Below are 19,104 nucleotides of genomic sequence, written 5' to 3'. Positions count from 1 at the left end.
ATACACAGAGCCCAGACCCCCTTCTGTAGCTTCCTAGAAGCTTCTGTCTGTGCACCCCTGTGCTGGGATATGTTGGGTCCCTGGCATCATGCAGGGGGCTGGTGCCACCCCATACTGTCACTGCAAAGCTCAGCGTAGCTGACAGGGTCATGTTACCATTTCTCCCGGGTTTTTGTTTTGTTTTGTTTTTTTCTGAATCACCACCAGATAGCATGGGCTTGAGCTAGCCTTACTATCTTAACCACTTAGGTGATGGTGTGCTGATGTGCTCTGGGCCCTTCCTCCCTGTCTTTCTCATCTGGCTGCATACCCATGGTGAACAGGCTCTCTGAATCCTACTTTGCATGGGGAGCTGGGATTCTGAAACCACCTAATTCTCATTTGTCACATGGATGATGGCGCTACTCATTTGCTCCTGAGACTGCCTGCACCTATCCCCACAGATGTCTGTAAACCTAACCTTCTGCACTGTTGATTGAATCTTGATTTTTATGATACTTAGAAGGATGAACTAGACATTGGAACAAACTTAAGGTTTAATTCTGCCAGGCATTGGTGGCGCACACCTTTAATTCCAGCACTTGGGAGGCAGAGTCAGGTGGATCACTGTGAGTTTGAAGCCAGCCTGGTGTACAGAGGGAGTTCCAGGACAGGCTCCAAAGCTACACAGAGAAACTCTGAAAACCAAAAAAAAAAAAGTTTTAATTATCACTTGGCAAGGAAGAGTTGATCATTAAAAAGAGTTTGATGGGTTTCCATCATGCTACACTCATAAAAAGGATATGTAAATTGGAATTCCTTCATACTTTTGGAAATTTGTTACCCCAGGGAGAAGGTCATCTTATTAGTAAAACCCAGTGAGCTATACACTGGGAGGAGGTGTGTTCTGGCCAGGGGGATGGGCTCAAACTAGCCTGAGAAGCCAGGGGCCATTGACCGTACCTGGAAGGCTTACTTTCAAAACATATTCCATCTTCCCGGTCCAAGGAAAGCCTTGTCACAAGGCCATAAATTAGAAGGACCTCGGAGTGCAGTGTGATATGTCCTTAATGGGCAGTGATGTGGGACTAAGAGCACAGCGTTAAGCCCCCACCCTTCATCTCCATGCTGAACGACCCTGGAAACTATTCACAGCAAGTTTGTATATGGTAGGGGTCTTGAATGGAGAATCTGGTGACAGATGTGTTCATTTGAATTAACTATCCACAGAGGAAAACCAAAAACCTTGATGAGAATTACATGAAAATTACACTTTGAAGGCATTGGAAATCTGAAGATGGTGAAAACGTATCAGATCCTAGTTAGTAATTATCAGACCCTAGTTATAAACTGGATACAAGACCACTCTTGGTCCCTTTACCACTGAGAGCATCTCCCAGTCTACAGGAGTGTCTGAGTGAGGCTGCAACTGCCACACTGGAGAGAAAAGAGGTATAAAGTCCAGGCACTCGCTCACTGGGACACTGCTGACAGAGGCAGGCCTGCAGAGAGGAACTCTGGTGTCTAGGGAAATCTGTGGGGCAGCAGCAAGTTATGGGGACCAGCAGCTGGCTGGACCTCGAGAGCCCTAGAGCTGCAGGAGCACACACCTGAAGCCTGCTGATTCTCTTAAGCTCTCTACTGCCTGGCCCAGCTTGGCACAGTCATAAAGTTGGCTGGTTTCTGACCATTGGTTCAGAGTAAGAATTCCAAGGGAACCGAGAATACCATAAAGGCACAAAATGGGAGAATAAGCTGACCTCAGCTGGTGTGTAATTGTACACAGGTGACTCCCCAGTTGGCACATAAAACTGGAAACTAAGCTAAGGGATGAACCCCACCCAGGTTCCTGACTGGCCTCTAAGTGACTGTACCAGTTTCAAGTAGATTAGTCCTGTAAAAGTATTGAAAATTGAACCAACTTGTAACCATGACCCATAGAAGGTAGACTGCAATTTTCAGGATACTCCTCCTGGTCATGTTGACCATCTGCTAAAGCAAAAATACCAGCATTCACTGTAACAGCCAAAAAAAAAAAAAAAATAAGATTTCACATGTTATTCAAGATATTGAAAATAGAACCAGAATTACTTGGCAAGTAGAAACCTATGAAATGTCAACTTCGTGGAAAATGCCAACCTGCCCAGTAACAAGGTGACACAGATGTTGTCTGACCCTGTCGCCCAAAGCAGCCATTATAAATGTGTCTGAACAATCAGAAACATTCTTGAAAGAAATCTTAAGTAGAAGGTGTCAGGGAAAAACAGATACAGAGAAGAACAAATGCATGCAAGTTTTAACACTAAAAATTTGAAATATCCAAATTATCTGACTGGAACACAGGGAGGAGAAGTAAGGTAAAGTAGCCGAGTTTCCAGGACCTGCCAAAGCATCTGACATCGTGCCAGAGTTCAGAAGAAAAAAAAATGTAGAAAAATTAATGCTGAAAGCTCCAGGCTCCAGAGGTGGAGCCTGGATATTCAGGAAGCCAAGCAAACCCCAAGCAGGTATGACTGTAGAAAACCATGCCTGAACGTAGCACCGGTCTACTGGAAACTAAAATGAAAAAGTGAAGGCAGCAAGCAAACCGATGTCGCCTAAAGGAAGGGCATGGGCGCATGGCTGCAGATTTCTCTGCAGAAGTGATGACATCCAGAAGCAAACGGACAGCACTGGAAAGGTGGAGAAATGAAAGTGATGATGACCAACCTCTGCCTTCAGAGAAAATGCCCCTTCGAAACAGAGATACAATGTTGCAATTTCAAAACCTATTCTGTAAGATTCAGGATCTTCAAACTGAAGGGAGATGATCCCAGTCAGTACCGTCAGAACAAAGAAAGTACAACCTGGGCTGGGGGTGGGCTATCACAGATTATTCTCCTCTTGACTCCTTTGAAACTGGTGGCACAATTTCAGAACCACAACAGCAGATGAACTTTCCATGTATGTAGATATGGGACACGGCTGTAAGAAAGCAAAGTGAGCTGTGTGTTTGCAAGGCTTCTGCCTTCCGACTGAAGGGGCTCTGAATGGAGCGTGTGAACCAACCAAATCTAAGAAGACTGGAAAGTGGGAGTGTGTGCTTTGGAATCCCTAGCATGACCATTAAAAGAATTGTTCAAAAAGATGTACTCAAAATCCTAATAGATAGAAATCAAATAAAAAAGAATCAAGTGACCCAAAAGAAAGAAAGGAAAAGAGAAAATGAAGATAAACAATCTTTAAAAAACAGAACAATAAAATGATAGACTTTAAGCAGGTGAAATACCATGTCTCAATGAAATGACAATGTTGATTTAAAAAGTGGGGTAAGAAACCCAACAACATGAATTAAATAGAAGCATCTACTAGAAACTTTCAATATGTTATGTAAACAGATGGATGAGAGCTTGAGAGATGGTTCAGGGGTTAAGAGCATTTGCTACCCAGGTTTGGCCCTCGGCACCTACATAGTGGCCCACAACTGCCTTTAATTTCAGTTCCAGGAGATCCAGCACCATTGTTTGGCCTCCACAGGCCCCAGGCACGCGTATTGAGGTTCATATATATGTTACATGTGGGCAAACACTCACAAAAATATACTTAAAAATAATTTTTTTAAACCCGAGAGTGTGTAGTAGAAGATAAGCTCTATAAAGACATCTCAAAAGATTGCTGGAGTTGCTGTTTGAAGTTAACTTCAAACAAAATAGACTTCTGAGCAAAGAAAATCATCAGTGTTAAAAAGTCATGTTCCACATTCATTGAAGCTTCGCTTTCCAAAACACATTTAGAGCCCTAGAAATAAGTGTATCTAGTAACAACTTTAAAACTAGCAGAACTAGGCCTGGCATGGTAACACAAGCCTGCAATCCCAGCTCTGGGAGGCTGAGGCAGATCACCAGTTTGAAGCCAGCCTGGGCTACATATAGTAGTTCAACCCTGCTTCAAAAAATAATCAAAATAATAAAATCTTGCAGGAAGAAAACCCCACCAGAACTAAAAGTGGAAACAGACAATTTGCAACTGTAGTGGAGGCTTCCACACTCCTCTCTCAGGAAGAGGAAAAACCAGCCACAGTAGCCAACTGGACCTACTTGATGTTTGTAGAGCATTCTGCATGGGTGGAATGCATTCTTACTTGGACATGTAGAGCAATTACCCTGAGTTATAAAAAAGAAACCCAACATGAAAAAAAGTCAACATTGTACTGACTACAGTCTCTGGTATAATGTAACCAAGAGTTGAGTGACAGGTCATGTTATCTATGGTAGAAAAAAAAAAAAAAAGCCCTAATAAAGTCAGGACATTTTGAATAAACTCAAGAAGATAACATTAAATTTTATGAGATGTGGCTAAAGTTACAAGGAAACATTACAGTACTAAAAAGTTAATACAACTTTCTACCTTGAGAAATGAGGACAGAATAAATCCAAAGACAGTGAAACCAGGAAAATAAAGAGCAGAAGCAAGCAACATTTTAAAATGTACAGATAAGTAAAACAGATAAAACCAATGAAGATGGAAACTGATTCTTTGAAAAAAAAAATCACTAAAGTTATAAACCTCTAGTAAAACTGACCCAAAAAAAGACATAAAATAGAACATATTATAGATAAAGGATACAGGGTACTGTTGGAGTTAATGAATAAACCTATAGATGTAGACTAAACAACTTAAATGAAAAGGACTAGTTAATTCTGCAAAATTCACTAACTGATAAAACTCACCTACTATGGAAAAGATGTACCACCCCAGATCTATTAGAAAGAAAGAATCTGCGGGGCAGTGGTGGCGCATGCCTTTAATCCCAGCTCTTGGAACGCAGAGACAGGCGGATCTCTGTGAGTTCGAGGCCAGCCTGGTCTACAGAGCAAGTGCCAGGACAGCCAGGACTGTTACAGAGAGAAACTTTGTCTCGAAAAACAGAGAGAGAGAGAGGGGGAGAATCTACAGGTCAAATCTCCCCCAAAGACTTCTCAAACTCAGGCAGACCTCCCCCACCTCCCCCCAATTCTGTAAAATCTCTTCAAGAAAGACAAAAGGGACTAACCCTTCCCAGATCACTGAACAGGCCAGCCTCACCCTTGTTTCTTTTACAAACTTGAGAAATGATTCCTGCTTTCAGCCTGGTCGTCTTTTCAATGAGGATGTTGAATAATGGTTCATTCATAGACCAAAAAGTAAACTTTGACCTTAAGCCTCACATCACACACAAAAAATTAATTATAAATCAAACATAAAATACTTAATTTGGGCTGGAGAGATGGCTCAGCGGTTGAGAGCACTGACTGTTCTTCCAGAGGACCCGGGTTCAATTCCCAGCAACCACATGGTGGCTCACAACCACCTTGAATGAGATCTGGTGCCCTCTGTTGGCATGCAGGCAGAAAACTGTATACATAATAAATAAATAAAATCTTAAAAAAAAAATACTAGCCAGGTGTTGGTGGCGCACGCCTTTAATCCCAGCACTCGGGTGGCAGAGGCAGGCGGATCTCTTTGAGTTTGAGGCCAGCCTGGTCTCTAGAGCAAGTGCCAGGATAGCTCCCAAGCTACACAGAGAAATCCTGTCTTGAAAAACCAAAACAATAAAAAATAAAAAAACTTAATTTTATGCTTGATCTCTTTACTGGCAAGTTTATTTTTAATTTAAAATTTTAAAAATCTATAAAGTGCAAAATTGTGTGACTTGCAGAAGAAAGCAGAGGAAGTCTCTGTCCGGGATTTCTTAGCTCAGTGCTTGCCTAGCATGCCAAGAGCCCTTGTTCCAACTTCCAGGGTGGCCTGCACCAGGCAGGTGTAGTGATGCCCCCTGAAATCCTCAGCGTGCAGAAATAAGGAATGAGAGAAGTTCAAGGTCATCCTCAGCTACATAATGAGTTCAAGACCAGCCCGTGACCCCATCTCAAAAGAAGAAAAGAGAGAGAGAGAGATCAGACATTGTCGAAAGTAAAACCTTTTACTCTAAATAAGGAAACACACAAACCAGAGAGAAGATCCCAGCAGCGCATACAACCAGCAGTGATTCCCACCCAGCAGACATGAAGAGTTCTTACAGAGGAAAAGACAAACTAGAGCAGCTCAGTTGATGGGCAAGTATGTCATAGGAGATGCTGGGTGGCTCACAGAGAGGACAGTCACATTAGTCACAGGAAAATACAGTTAAAAAATGCACAAAGGATGTTGACTCAGTGGGTATACATGCTTGCCACCAAGCCCAGTGACCCAAGTTAGATCCTGGACCCGCATGGCTGGTGGAGAAAACCGACTTCTACAAGGTTTCTTCTGACTCCCACTCTCAGGTCATGGCATGTGTGCGTGCTCACAAACAGATATAAAACAAAACAAAAAGACTGAGAGTTTTGGCAAGAGTGTGGAGAAATGGGAAGCCATCTGTGCAATTGGTGAGAGTGTAAATTGGTACAGATGTTATAGGAAGCAGCATGCAGGTTCCTCAAGAAGTCACAAGTAGAACTGTTACATGATTCAGCAGTCCCATCTCTGGGTGTGTTTGTGGGAATTGAAAGCAAATTCTGGAAGAAGTATCTGCTCTTCCGTGTTCATGCAACATCATTTGCAGTAGTCAAAGACGTGGAAACAAATGGACTGTCAACGGATGATTGGATAAACAATGTGTATACCCACTAGCCTGCTATTGAGACATAGAAAGGGAAATCCTGCCATCAGCAACAACATGAATGTGCCTGGGTGGTATGTGGAATGAGATAAGCCATTCAGAGAAGGTGAGTACCGTACAACTCCTTTGGAGGAGGTGTCTATATGGTCAGAATCAGAGAGTAGAGGGGAGATTGACAGGACAAACAGTGGCTATGCAGGTCTAAGGTTTCATTTGGTTATATAAGCCAGTACCATGCTGTGTGTTAGGCATTTAAAGGGTTGGTTTCATGTTAAAGTTACCACAATCAGAAGTAAGGCCTTTCCCACTCCCCCAGGAAGGAGGGAAGGAAGGCTCATGGGCATTCACAGATTGCTGTAGGAGGGACACTGTCCCCACTTTGGAGTGTCGCCTCTATTGAAGCCTAGAGGTTCTCTGTGGCCAGCAGCCTCTCTGGGTGTGCACCTAGCTGGACAAGGGCACCTCTGTACCACCATCCATGAATAGAAGAACATTCCAGACTGTGGAAGCAAGTGTGCTCTTTAGAAGACATGCCAGTGCCATCGTGACAACAGGAGGGAGGACTTGTCGGTTCTTGACCTTTGGTGGAATGGGGGTGGCAGATCTGTATGGGTCTGGGCATGGGAGATGGGCATTGGATCCTGGTAGCCAGCCAATTCCTACTGCCTTTTTATGGTTTTCAGTGTGTGTGTGTGTGTGTGTGTGTGTGTGTGTGAGAGAGAGAGAGAGAGAGAGAGAGAGAGAGAGAGCGCCTGTGTAGGTGTTGCGCATGTCCGTGTGGGAGCCTCCATGTCCGTGTGTGGTGGCTGGAGGTTGATGATGGGCGTCTCTTTGGTTGCTCCCTGTTTTTCTTTTCTTTCTTAAGACATCCATCTAATTTTTTGAGAAAGGGTCTCTCATTGAACCTAGAACTTCCCAATTTGGCTAGGCTAGTTGCCCAGTGAGCTCCAGAGATCTGCCTGTCTCCCCACGCCCCCAGTACTGGGATTATAGGTACATGCCGCCATGCTTGCTTCTGGGTGGATGCTGGGGATCTAAAGTCAGGTCCTTATGCTTGCGTGGCCGGCTCCTCAGCCCCAGTCTTGTGTATTATGTTCCTGTCAATAAAAGGGCACAGGGCTTCTTTTTTGAAAGTGAAAAGAGATGAGCTCCAAACCCACATGGATTTGAGACATACCACACCTTAGGTGCCCTCCCTATGACTGCCTTTAGGGCCCTGGGTGCTCTAGCAGGACACAGTTGGACTGTGTTTTCATGTGATCCCCAGGTCCTTCTCTCCCAGCATTCCTTGCTGATTCTATGTTCTGAATGCACCAAACACTGGGCATCTGATGGATTGCAAGGTTCTGGATTCCTCCTTGCTCTGGGGCATGGATGTAAATATAACTCACTGCTTCCCTCAACACTGTCACTTTTTAAATTCATGTTCAAGTTTTGTCCAGCAAAGACAGTGTGGACAAATAGATGTAGAGAAAAGGCCATGCCAGGTGGTGGAAAGGGGTGGTGTGGAACCATAGGCTACTCTCTAGGAGCAGAGGTCCATAAGTGAGAACTATCCCTTGAGAGCTGATGGCAATGGTCAAGACCAGACTGAGTGGCAGACTGGAATTTGGCATCTTGAAGGAACAAAAATGAGTTTGCAGGCACCCTAGTCAGGTACTCAGTGTAGACAGGGAAGGACTGGTTGAAGAAGATCAGGGTAAGTGATGCCAATCGTTCCCTCTTTTCTTCTAGACCCAGCGCCCTATCCAGACCAGCTGTCCTTGAAGGACAAACCTAGTTTCCCAGCTGCTCAGCAGCTCCTGAGCCAGGCAGGCTCCAGCAACCCTCCTGGTGGAGCATCAGCCCCCTTGGCCCCATCTTCCCCTCCTGTGACTACTGTAATCCCGGCAGCACCAGCCACCAGCACCGTGCCAGAGTCAGCATCAGGGACTGCCATGCAGGCAGGGGGTCCAGGGACCCAACAAGGACCAGCCAGTATCCATGAGCCCCTCCAGCCACTGGTTGAGACTCACCATACCCAGTGTGCTGCCCAGCCCCTCAGTACTGGCCAAGGACCTTGCACTCCAGCTCCAGAAGCCTCTCGCTGCTCCACAGGTCTGGGGGAGCCCATCTCAGCCAGGGAGGTCAGCACGCTAGGGGAGCCCCTGCCTGCTTCAGTGCCAGAGCCCAGCCCCCCCACTGGGGCCACACAGCCTGTACCGGGTCAGCCACCACTCCCACCACCCGTTACCGTGGGAACTATCAGCCTGGCAGCTCCCCAGCTCCCCAGCCCCCCACTGGGGCCTACTGCTCCCCCACCACCACCCTCAGCCTTGGAATCAGATGGGGAAGGGCCACCCCCTAGGGTGGGCTTTGTGGACAACACCATCAAGAGCCTGGATGAGAAACTTCGGACTCTGCTCTATCAGGAGCATGTGCCCACCTCCTCAGCCTCAGCTGGGACTCCCATGGAGGCAAGCGATAGAGACTTCACCTTGGAGCCCCTGCGAGGAGACCTGCCCTCAGCTTTGAGTGACAGGACCCCAAGCCTCAGCCAGCAGGCCCAGCCCTCAGTGAGTAGCTTAACTCACCCCATTCCCACTCCCTGGCCATAGCTGGAGGTGGGTAGGCATCCGAGCTATGCAGGGCCTGGCTGGCTCTCAGTGGTGCACCCGTGGTGTGTGGTGACAAGCGACTAAGCTCTGTTTGTTCATGTGGAGGAGGCAGGGCAGGCTAGGAACAGTTCCAGCTGTAGAGGGGTCACAGATCAGCGGCTTAGGGTTTAGTTGCTAAGATGTTGATAAGCCAAGCTCACAGTTCTTCCCCTGTTGCTTCTTCTTTATCTTCTTCCAGTTGGAGAAGTCAGAAACGGCCCCTGCAGGATGGGCCCTGGCTCAGCGGGAACAGGGTACATCTTCTCCAATGACAGGTAACACCTCAAGGTCAAGGTGGTTCAGGCTACACTGCAGGCACCACAGTCCTCCTGGAGCCCAGAGCCTTTGCATCCTCACGCTTCCGGGGATGAAATAGCCCACCAAGTTTCAGAGGGTACTGCTCTCAGAATCCAAAGAAAAAGTCCTGTCTGGGAACATGAAAGCGAGAATAAGGGAGCGGGGGTGCCAGGGCCCTCTAAGAAGCATCTAGGCCTCCAGCTCCCTGCTGACAAGGCAGCTAAAGAGGTAGAGAGTGGTCCCAGACCCCGCTGCTTTCCTCTTTTGCCCCAGAGCTGTGACCTTTGGGAAAGCTCTTGCTTCGATTCATGGGTTTCTGTGGTATATGTAGAGGTCAGAGGATAACCTAAAGTAGTTAGTTCCCTCCTCCCATCATGAGGATCTTAGGAGTTAAACTTAAGCCATCAGACTTGGTGGTAAGTGTCTTAACCCACTGAACTATCTCACCAGGTTTTTTTGTTTTTGTTTTTTGTTTTGAGATAGCTGTGTAGCCCAGGCTAGCCTTGAACTTGCATTGATCCCTGCCTCAGCCATCCAATCAAGTTGCTGAGATCATACGGTTCTTGGTTTGTTACCAATCATTTGAGTCTTCACCCTAGGGGTCTGATCTACCTTCTGAGGTGCCAGGTTCCCTCAGCTGGGTGTCTTAGGGATTGGCAAGGTAAGAGTTATTGTCAGTAGCAGGTGGCTCCTCAGGTCTAAGCTGCCTTCACAGTGAGAGGTGCAGTCCAGCTCCACCTGGTGGGCCCAAGGGGCAGCTGTGTTGGTTCCTGGGCCAGTGCTCCAAGAGGTCAGAGGCAGTGCTTCTGTTGCCTCTAACCCAGTGCCAGCCTCGAGCTGAGACCAGCATCCCAGGTCTTTTCTAGAAGAGGTAATAGAGCCTCTGTGTCCTATAAGGGGTGTTACCTGCAATCACAAATCCACGTGCTTCAGAGTTCAGAAGTCGTGGTAGGCAGTAGAAGGATTGTTCCAGAAGGCTGACTCATGATCCAAGTCCAAACAGGTGAACTTTGTAACAGGCACAGAAATAGGAGGAATGCTGTTGGTAGTGAGCCCCTGTCACTGGAGGTATGCAGAGATGAGAAGGGGGATTAAGTGTTCCCTGCAAGTTGGGGACATGTAGTAGAGACTGGATTCAGGTCTCCCAAGGAATGTGAGGTTCCTATATTAGAGTATACAGAGTACACTTGTGTGAGTCCATGTGTCCATGTATGGTTCTGTCTTGGTGTGTGGTGGCTCCCCAGTTCCCCTAGAGGCTTCACTGACATCTGTGGAACCCCCCCCACCACACACAGCATGTGACCCAACTCTGGCCCCAGCCTGCCTGTGACTTTAATGTGAAAGGGTCTCTGCTCACACATACTTCTCGATGGGCTTTTCTCCTTGGCTCTTCATAGCAGCCCAAGGAAGCTTGCCAGAAACATTGTGCTGTCCCACTCTGAAAACACAGCACCAGGGGAGTGGTGTGTGTGTGTGTGTGTGTGTGTGTGTGTGTGTGTGTGTGTGTGTGTACACATAGGTACACGTGTGTAGCAGGCATTCCCTAGGCCTCACAGATGTAGGAGTGGGATCTGCTCTCCTGTGTCCTCTGAGATCTGTAAACAGTTTCAGTCCCCAAAGTGCAGAGTGCCCAAAGCAAGAGTGCTCCATCCAACATCTCTTCCCTTCCCCAGGCTTGTGGGTGTCTTCCAGGATGTGATGTCCCCAAGATAGGGCACCATAGTGAGTTCTCAGTCTTCAGAGCCTCTGCAATGTCACTTCTCCCGGCCCAGCAGCACGCTCCCACCACGTGTGCCCTGGGCTGTGAGCCTTCCTTTACTGTTCTCTCTCTCCTCAATAATGCTGTCATGTTCCTACAGAAGAGTCATCTTCCAGCAACACACTGGGCTGTGACAGTGACACAGGGCAGGTGGCCACAGCACCCAGTATCCCCCAGGTAAAGGTGATCTTGACACACACTAGCCAGAAGGGGGCAGAGCTTTCTAACCTCAGCTGGTTCTCATAGACTCTCTCCATTTCCATCGTTTCCTCAGGGCGCCTCTGTTCCTTCCATCCCTACACATGTGGATCCCAAAGATCAGAACAGTAGTGTTCCCAGAGAAGCCTTGGCTGCACCCCTGCAGAGTTGCCCGGGGACCTTCACAGAAGGCAGCCCAGCCCAGATGCGTGGCGCTCGGGTCTCCGGGTCCCCTCATAAACGACTGGGGCAGCAGGACTGCAGTTCTCCAGCCAAAACTGTGGGCCGCTTCTCCGTGGTCAGCACACAGGATGAGTGGACCCTGGCCTCGCCTCACAGCCTGCGGTACTCCGCCCCACCTGACGTCTACCTGGACGAGATCCCCTCCAGCCCTGATGTGAAGCTGGCAGTGCGGCGGGTACAGACGGCTTCCTCCATCGAGGTTGGCGTTGAGGAGCCTGCCTCCAGTGACTCTGGGGATGAGTGCCCGAGAAGGAGGCCCCAGGTGCAGAAGCAGTCCTCCTTGCCGGGTAGTGGTGGTGTGGCAAGTGACTTTGTGAAGAAGGCCACCGCCTTCCTGCACAGGTCTTCAAGAGCTGGCTCGCTGGGCCCTGAGACGCCCAGCAGGGCAGGTGTAAAGGTCCCTACCATCAGCATCACCTCCTTCCACTCTCAGTCATCCTATATCAGCAGTGACAACGACTCAGAGTTTGAGGACGCAGACATAAAGAAGGAACTGCGCAGTCTACGGGAAAAGTACGTTTTGGGGGCCATGGCCCACCTGGTCAAGTGTGTGTGTAGGGAGCTCACCTGGGTAGCTTGAGGGGCACAGCTCACTTGACCAGTATGTAATGGTGAGGCTCATCTGGCCAGAGTGGGGCTCACCCAGTCAGCATCGGGAGGGGATGGAGGCCACAGGCCAACATGGCTGGGAGGACCAGGCTGGGCCAAGTCAGTAATGTTGGATGGAGTTTAGGTCCTGGCCTGGTGCTAATAAGAGCAGCGGGACAGGGAAGGGGCCTCTTGACTTCCGCCCTCCAAGCTGAGGAAAGAGGCCCCATCTAGGATATCTTTGCTCTGGACCAGCCACACTCGGCCACCTGCATGATTTCTAGCCCTTCTGAGTGGCACATCACCCCTCCTTCCTCTGCCACCTGAGGAAGGATATGCTAGGGGTTAAGAGACCTGTACCTTCTTCAGACTTTCCTTCCTCCCCCTCCTCCCCTCTCTGTTAATCTCTGCTTGTCTCTCACCTCTCATTAGTGATCAGGTATCACTCATGCTCTAAGCTAGTCTTTTGGGGTGGAAGGGTGGAGCTTAACAGGGGAACTCCTGGGATGTGGCCCATGAGACCCCACCAGTGGCTGAAGAGCAGAGGTTTCCTGCAGCTGTCTAAATGAGCTCAGGAACTACAGATACCCTTGCGAGGAGGAGACAGACAGTGAGACTGCAAAGTTTCTGCAAGATTGTGTGGAGGGCAGGGCATGAAGACTGCCAGTCTTGGGGCTCTCGGCAAGGTTGTCCCAAGTGACCATAGTGGAACTTTTGGTGAGGTGAGAGAGTGAAAAAGTGGACACCACCTGAGGCCTCAGAACAGATCTGTGCTCAGAATCCTGAAGAAGGGGTCTTGTCCACTGACCCCAGCAGCCCCACAGGCAGCCAGCCTTCCTGTGGAAATACTGGTGTCTCTCTCTGCATTTGCAGGAAGAACCACTTCCATTCGGTGTTTATTGATTGGTTTGTGTGTGTGTGTGCACTAGTGTGTCAGTGTGCATGTATGCACAGTGTTATGCATAAGAAGATCTCAGAGAGGTCAAAATAGGGTGTCTCTGTCACTTCCCATCTTAGCATCTCACTGAACCTGGGGTTCAAAAATTTGTCTAGACTGCCTGGCCAGAAGGCCATAGGAATCCTCCTGTCTCTGCCTCCCCAGTGCTGGGATTACAAGTGTGCCGGCAACCCAAACACATGTTTTCATGCTTGCATGGCAGACATTTTCCTGACTAGATCTTTGATATTTTATTAATTTGTGTGTAGGGGAAGGTGTTCTTTTTGTTCTTGTTTTTTTGTTGTTGTTGTTGATAGTTTTGTTTTTGAGCTAAAGAAAGTCTTTTTAAAAAATTAGAGAGCTAGGGCTGCCCCAACCTTTGCTGGGAGCCCTCATCCAGTGGCTGATGGAAGTAGAGGCAGACACCCACAGCTAAACACTGAACTGAACTCTGGAACCCAGTTCCAGAGAGGGAGGAATGAAGATCAAGGGGGTCGGGACCAGGCTGGTGAAACCCACAGAAACAGCTGCCCTGAACAAGGGGGAGCACATCGACACCAGACTATTGTCTGGGAGGCCAGCACGGGACTGATCCAGACCCCTGAACATGGATGTCAATGAGGAGGCCTCTGCACTCTATGGGGCCCCTGGTAGTGGATCAGTATTTTTCCCTGGTGTAAGAAGGGACTTTGAGAGCCCATTCCACATGAAGGGATGCTCTCTTGGCCTGAACACATAGGGAAGGGCCTAGCCCCGGCCCGATGATGTGGTGGACTTTGGGGAACCCCTTACCCTCCCTGGGGAGCAGAGGAGAGATGGGCTGGGAGACTGGGTGGGGAGGGGAGGGAGGGGGAAAGGGATTGACATGTGAAGCATGCTTGTTCCTAATTTGAACTAATAAAAAAAAATTAGCAAGCTAGGCTTAACACCTCTCCTACAATTGCAGTACTCTGGAGGCTGAGCTAGAAGAATTGCTGAAAGTTCAAGGCTAGCCTGGGTTGCATATTGAGCCCCACACCAGCCAGGAATACATAGAGAAACCCTGTCTTTTTGGTTTTTCGAGACAGGGTTTCTCTGTATTGCTTTGAAGGTTGTCCTGGAACTTGCTCTGTAGACCAGGCTGGCCTGGAATTCACAGAGATCCGCCTGCCTCTGCCTCCCAAGCGCTGGGATTAAAGGTGTGCACCACCAACGCCTGGCGAGAAACCCTGTCTTAAAACAAAAGATTGGCCACCATTGAAGATATAGGAGAAAGGTTAGAGCTTATCTTCTCATTTCCAACTGTGAAAAAACACCTGTTTCTCCAACACAAGAGATGGAAGAAATAGTCTGGGCCTCGTGTTGGGGGTGGTACCAGGCCTCCTAAGTGCAGTGAAGTTCAGATACCACTGCCGGGGAGTAGCAAGGGAGGTGGCAAGTGAGACCCATAGGGCCCAGCAGGGGGCCACACATCCTGTTCTCCAGCTGTCCTAGAGACTGCCCTGCCCACACCCTGTCCCACCATCAATCTACCTGCCTTCCACCTGCATTGTAACCTTGACAGTAGGCCCTCCACAGTAGCGCCAGTGGAACAAACACCAACCACAGGTCTCATGCAGTGCTGGCCCTTCTTTAAGTCAGCTTCCAGCTTCCACAGCTGCCTTGCGTGGAGAAAATAATAACCTTGACCTAATAAACAGAGGAAGGCCAGCTGTGCATGGTGCCACACTCCTATAATCCCAGCACTTGAGAGGTAGAAGCAGGAGAAGCAGGAGTCTAATCTCACCTTTGGCTATGTAGCAAGTTTGAGGCCAGCCTTGGGTGGGTACAGGAGACCTGGTGTAAGGTAGGTAGTCTTGACTCCGGGCATCTACTAATTTTCTCTATCTGATCTGATACCTAGGGTTTTAATTGCAAGCAGAAGTGTAAGTGAGGAATAATCCCTGCTTCCTTGGCTATTGAGACAATTTTAGTGGTCATGATTCTAGATATCTGAAAACTTGAACTGTCATTGAACATCATCCTTTGCCTTGTTTCCACCTGGCTTAGATAGTGCCGTTGAAAGCCTGCAGACAAAGCCGCCTAGCCTTTCCCCACAAGGGAAGCCCACCTGCCTTGCCTCCTCTCTCCTGCTCCAGGCACCTGAAGGAAATCTCTGAGCTACAGAGCCAGCAGAAGCTAGAGATTGAAGCCTTGTACCGCCGCTTGGGCAAGCCACTCCCTCCCAATGTGGGGTTCTTCCACACAGCACCTCCCATGGGCCGCAGGAGGAAAACCAGCAAGAGCAAATTGAAGGCTGGCAAGCTGCTGAACCCCCTGGTGCAACAGCTCAAGGTCGTGGCCTCCAGCACAGGTCTGCTGCTTCTAGGGGAGGGCTGTACCTGGGCTGAGCAGGGAGGGTACTGGTGGACCCCAAGTTAGCCTGAGAGGCTAACTCTGGGTTGGTGCAGTATCTCCAGACCTGGGAGAGTGTGTGGGATTTTCCTTTTCCTGGACCTCCTTTTCCTGGAGCTGAGAGTCTCTGCAAGCCTAGGAAAGCCCCAGGCCTCCACACTAGGGCCATATTGAAAGGCCTGTATGAGAATAGGGGCTTCTTGGAGCCAGGCCTTGACCCCTTGTGGAAGGAAGGATACACTTTGGGGCCACATTGCACCTAGGAAGCCCCAGCCACCCCATCCCTGCTCCTCCATGGCAGGATACAGCCTGGGATGGATGGAAATGACTGCTTCCTCTGGCCTTATCACTCAGGCACACATTATCTCCTGCTCACGGGTATCAGGTGGCTGCCTTTGTGGGCAAGGAGAAGATGGATTGTTCTCCAGGCCTGGCAATAGTGGTACCCAGTCCCTTGTGCTACAGAGGCCAGGCACCATGTCAGGGTTCCTTTGAGCCTTCCAGAGCTGTGCTGCAGATTATACTCTGAGGGGGGAGTTTCCAAATATGACAGATGGGAAGGCATTAGTGCACTACCTGCAAGCACTCCCTAATTGTGAGCCACCTACACAGGTGATACACAGTGCCAATCCCAAAACTAGGAGGAGGCTCTGCAGTGACTCGTGCAAGGCTACTTTGAGCCCTTGTCCATTATCCACCACTTACTGGCACAGCATAGGTCTGGCATGGCACTGGGATTTATTAAAGGGGAGCACTTTCTTTTCTTTTCTTGTCAGTATACTGGTTTTCCTCAGGAGACTCAAATTCCCCACGGTCACCCAGTAGAGAGCAGGAAGCCAACCCAGCCACACCCCTCCCTGCCCAGTGGCGCCTCATGGTGCCTGTCACCTCTTCTCCCCCCCTCGCCCAGGTCATTTGTCTGACTCCAGCAGAGGCCCTCCCACTAAGGACCCTGCCCACGCCAGCACGCCCCCGGGCACCAAGGCAGTTCAGACCCAGCAGCCCTGCTCCGTCCGGGCCTCCCTGTCCACAGACATCTGCTCCGGTTTAGCCAGTGATGGAGGCGGAGCGCGTGGCCAAGGTGATTTCCAGCTTGCCTGTCTCCAAGCATGTGCCAGCCACGTAGGGCCTCAGTGGTGTCCCAGGAGCACGCCTGTGTGTGTAGAGGGGGCCAGAGCTACAGCAAAGGCTGCTAAGCAGCTTCGTAAAAACAAACAAAAGAGGGAAAAAAGATGTGAAGATGTATGTAGTCTTTGGATACAAAGAATGGAATTGTCCCGCCAAGTAAGCGGCTCAGAGGCAGGTGATGGGTTTGCTAATGTGGACCTCAGGAAGTGGCCGGGACCAGGAGGGATCAGCCCGATGACTGGGGAGGGAACTGGGCCTGGCATCTTGCTGTGTTCTGCGATGCCTGTTCCTAGGCCTTGGCTACCCTGCCCTGCCCGCTTCCCACAGCAGAGCCAGTCGGTGGTAAACACCGGGTCCTTCCAAAGTCCACAGGACGGCTAGGGGACAAGGGCTCAGCTCTCAGGCTGGGATGTCGGCTCATCACTGCCATGGATGGCAGCAGCTGCTCGATAAGGCGTTTTCCTGTTCTCACCATCTCTGTCCAGAGAAATCATGGTGACTGTTAAAGGTGCCCCACCTGCCCCACCCCTCCTCCTCCGGGCCGCTTCTCTTCTGCTCCTACTGTTGCCTCCTCCCATTCTGTGGTCAGTGGCTTTGGTGCTTGGGCTGGGCTAGATGGAGCCATGGATGTTAAGTTACAAGGCTGGTGTGGCTGTTGGTGTGGAGGAGGAGTCGCAGCAACCTTACTTGATAAGTGTCTCTCTGTTTTCTTCCCTTTATATTCATTTGCAGGCTGGACGGTTTACCACCCAACGTCTGAGAGAGGGGCCTATAAGTCTAGTAGCAAGCCTCGTGCTCGATTCCTCAGTGGACCCGTATCTGTGTCCATCTGTCTGTATTTGTTCTTTTGTATTTTCCCACCTCCTGGCCCTTGGTTTCTCCCCCTCCCCAACTGGTCTTCATTACCTCTCATGCATTTCATAGGATGCCACTCCAACCCTTTGAAGTCACCTCCTCCATGTAAAAGGTGGACCCCACAAGCCTTTCCCACTGCACACAGTGTCCGTAGTCACCCAGCCGCAGACAGCTGTGTGCGTGCTCTTGGCTGCGCCCAGGCACCAAAATCATGCGCAACAGCATACCTGCCTCTTCCACCCCACATATACCAGGGCGCTCTGCACCCTCCCATCACCTCATTTCTGTTCTGTTCTTTGGATGTTGGACGTAGTTTTCTTTTCTGTTGCAATTGTGGCCAACATACATGTCTGCTGTCTCCCAGTTTCAGTGACAACAAAAAGACAACCCCAACCTTCTCCAGATACCCAGTGTGTTACATACCTGGACTCCCACTGATAAAGCCCTAAGGTCCCTGGACTCAGGGACGTCTGTGTAGGGCCAAAGCCCAGCTCCCAACCCCATCTCCACCCTCTTTCCCACTCCCTGCATGAGGAGATGCTAAAAATGTGCTTCAGGGGTATTGGGGGGAATAAATCAGTGGCACAGCGCTTGCCTAGCATGCCAAAGAAAGGCCCCGGGTCCCATGCCCTGCACTGCAAAACAAAGAACTTACTCCAGCTAGGGCTTCCTGGTCCTCTACCCCACCATGCAGGGAGGGCTAGTCCCCTCTACCATCTCTCCCCACCCTGGCTCACTCCAACTCAAAAAGATGAATAGATACCTGCCCCATTCCACATAGCTCTTGCGTTGGAGCCTACATCCTGCCTGGGTCCCTGTTCTTTCCCACCCAGCTGGAACACTCTGTTCTATAAGTCTTCAGCTGACCCATGTGACATGAGGGATGAAGCCAGTGAGGCAGCTCCTCCAACTTCCACCAGACTCAAACCCAGTGCCAGCCTTCCTCACACAGCCTGGGATGTGTTTCTAGTACCCAGGAATGATCACCTGCTGGGGCCAACTCCCCTTGGTGTGATTTGTTTTTAACCCTCACAATGATTGGCAAATCAATCCAAAGTTGTGGAGCTTTTAGATTTTTGTCTTTTTAACAGAAAAAAAATAGTTTTTTTTTTTTTTGACAATTGGTTTGGAGATGCTGGTTTGGGGCACATGACTTTTTGCTTGTACAATAAAGATACATTGTGCTTGTGGGGACCCAGAGACCATGTCTGTGGTAGGAGACCATTGCCATTCCCTACTCCCTGCATCAGAGGTCCTTCTTCAGGTGGACGGGTCAAGGGCACAGGGCTATGTGGAAGTGCCAGGGGCTTCCCGACATCTTCTTGTCTTCTGTAGTCTGCCCACTGGTGGCACAGTGACATCTGGCTTGCAGTGCATCTCTAGCTTCTGGTCAGTTACTGAGCTGAGGACGAGACGGGCTGGGAGGGCTCCCTTTGTGCATCCCTCATATCTTTGCAGCAGGTAGAGTCTGTTCTCACCCACCAGCTTTGTT

At 49.5% G+C, this 19,104-nt stretch overlaps 1 protein-coding gene across 3 annotated transcripts in view; it reads left to right on the top strand.

The window, feature by feature from the left end:
* The window catches only part of Wnk2 (WNK lysine deficient protein kinase 2), a 109,210-nt gene that overhangs the window by 77,381 nt on the left and 12,725 nt on the right, over positions 1–19,104 (top strand). For 2 of the 3 annotated variants that reach the window (XM_035441536.1, XM_035441535.1), the window contains exons 19-25: positions 8,333–9,153; positions 9,434–9,509; positions 11,391–11,467; positions 11,565–12,244; positions 15,374–15,588; positions 16,540–16,710; positions 17,490–17,588. In XM_035441536.1, the coding sequence (XP_035297427.1) occupies positions 8,333–9,153; positions 9,434–9,509; positions 11,391–11,467; positions 11,565–12,244; positions 15,374–15,588; positions 16,540–16,710; positions 17,490–17,588 (2,139 nt within the window). The remainder of the gene's footprint in view (positions 1–8,332; positions 9,154–9,433; positions 9,510–11,390; positions 11,468–11,564; positions 12,245–15,373; positions 15,589–16,539; positions 16,711–17,489; positions 17,589–19,104) is intronic. The other variant, XM_035441537.1, reaches the window with a different exon arrangement.

This window comes from Cricetulus griseus, chromosome 3 (assembly GCF_003668045.3).
Source record: "Cricetulus griseus strain 17A/GY chromosome 3, alternate assembly CriGri-PICRH-1.0, whole genome shotgun sequence".
Classification (NCBI taxonomy): domain Eukaryota; kingdom Metazoa; phylum Chordata; class Mammalia; order Rodentia; family Cricetidae; genus Cricetulus; species Cricetulus griseus.
Note: the sequence above shows the minus strand (reverse complement) of the source record. Positions and strands in the feature narration are given on the sequence as shown.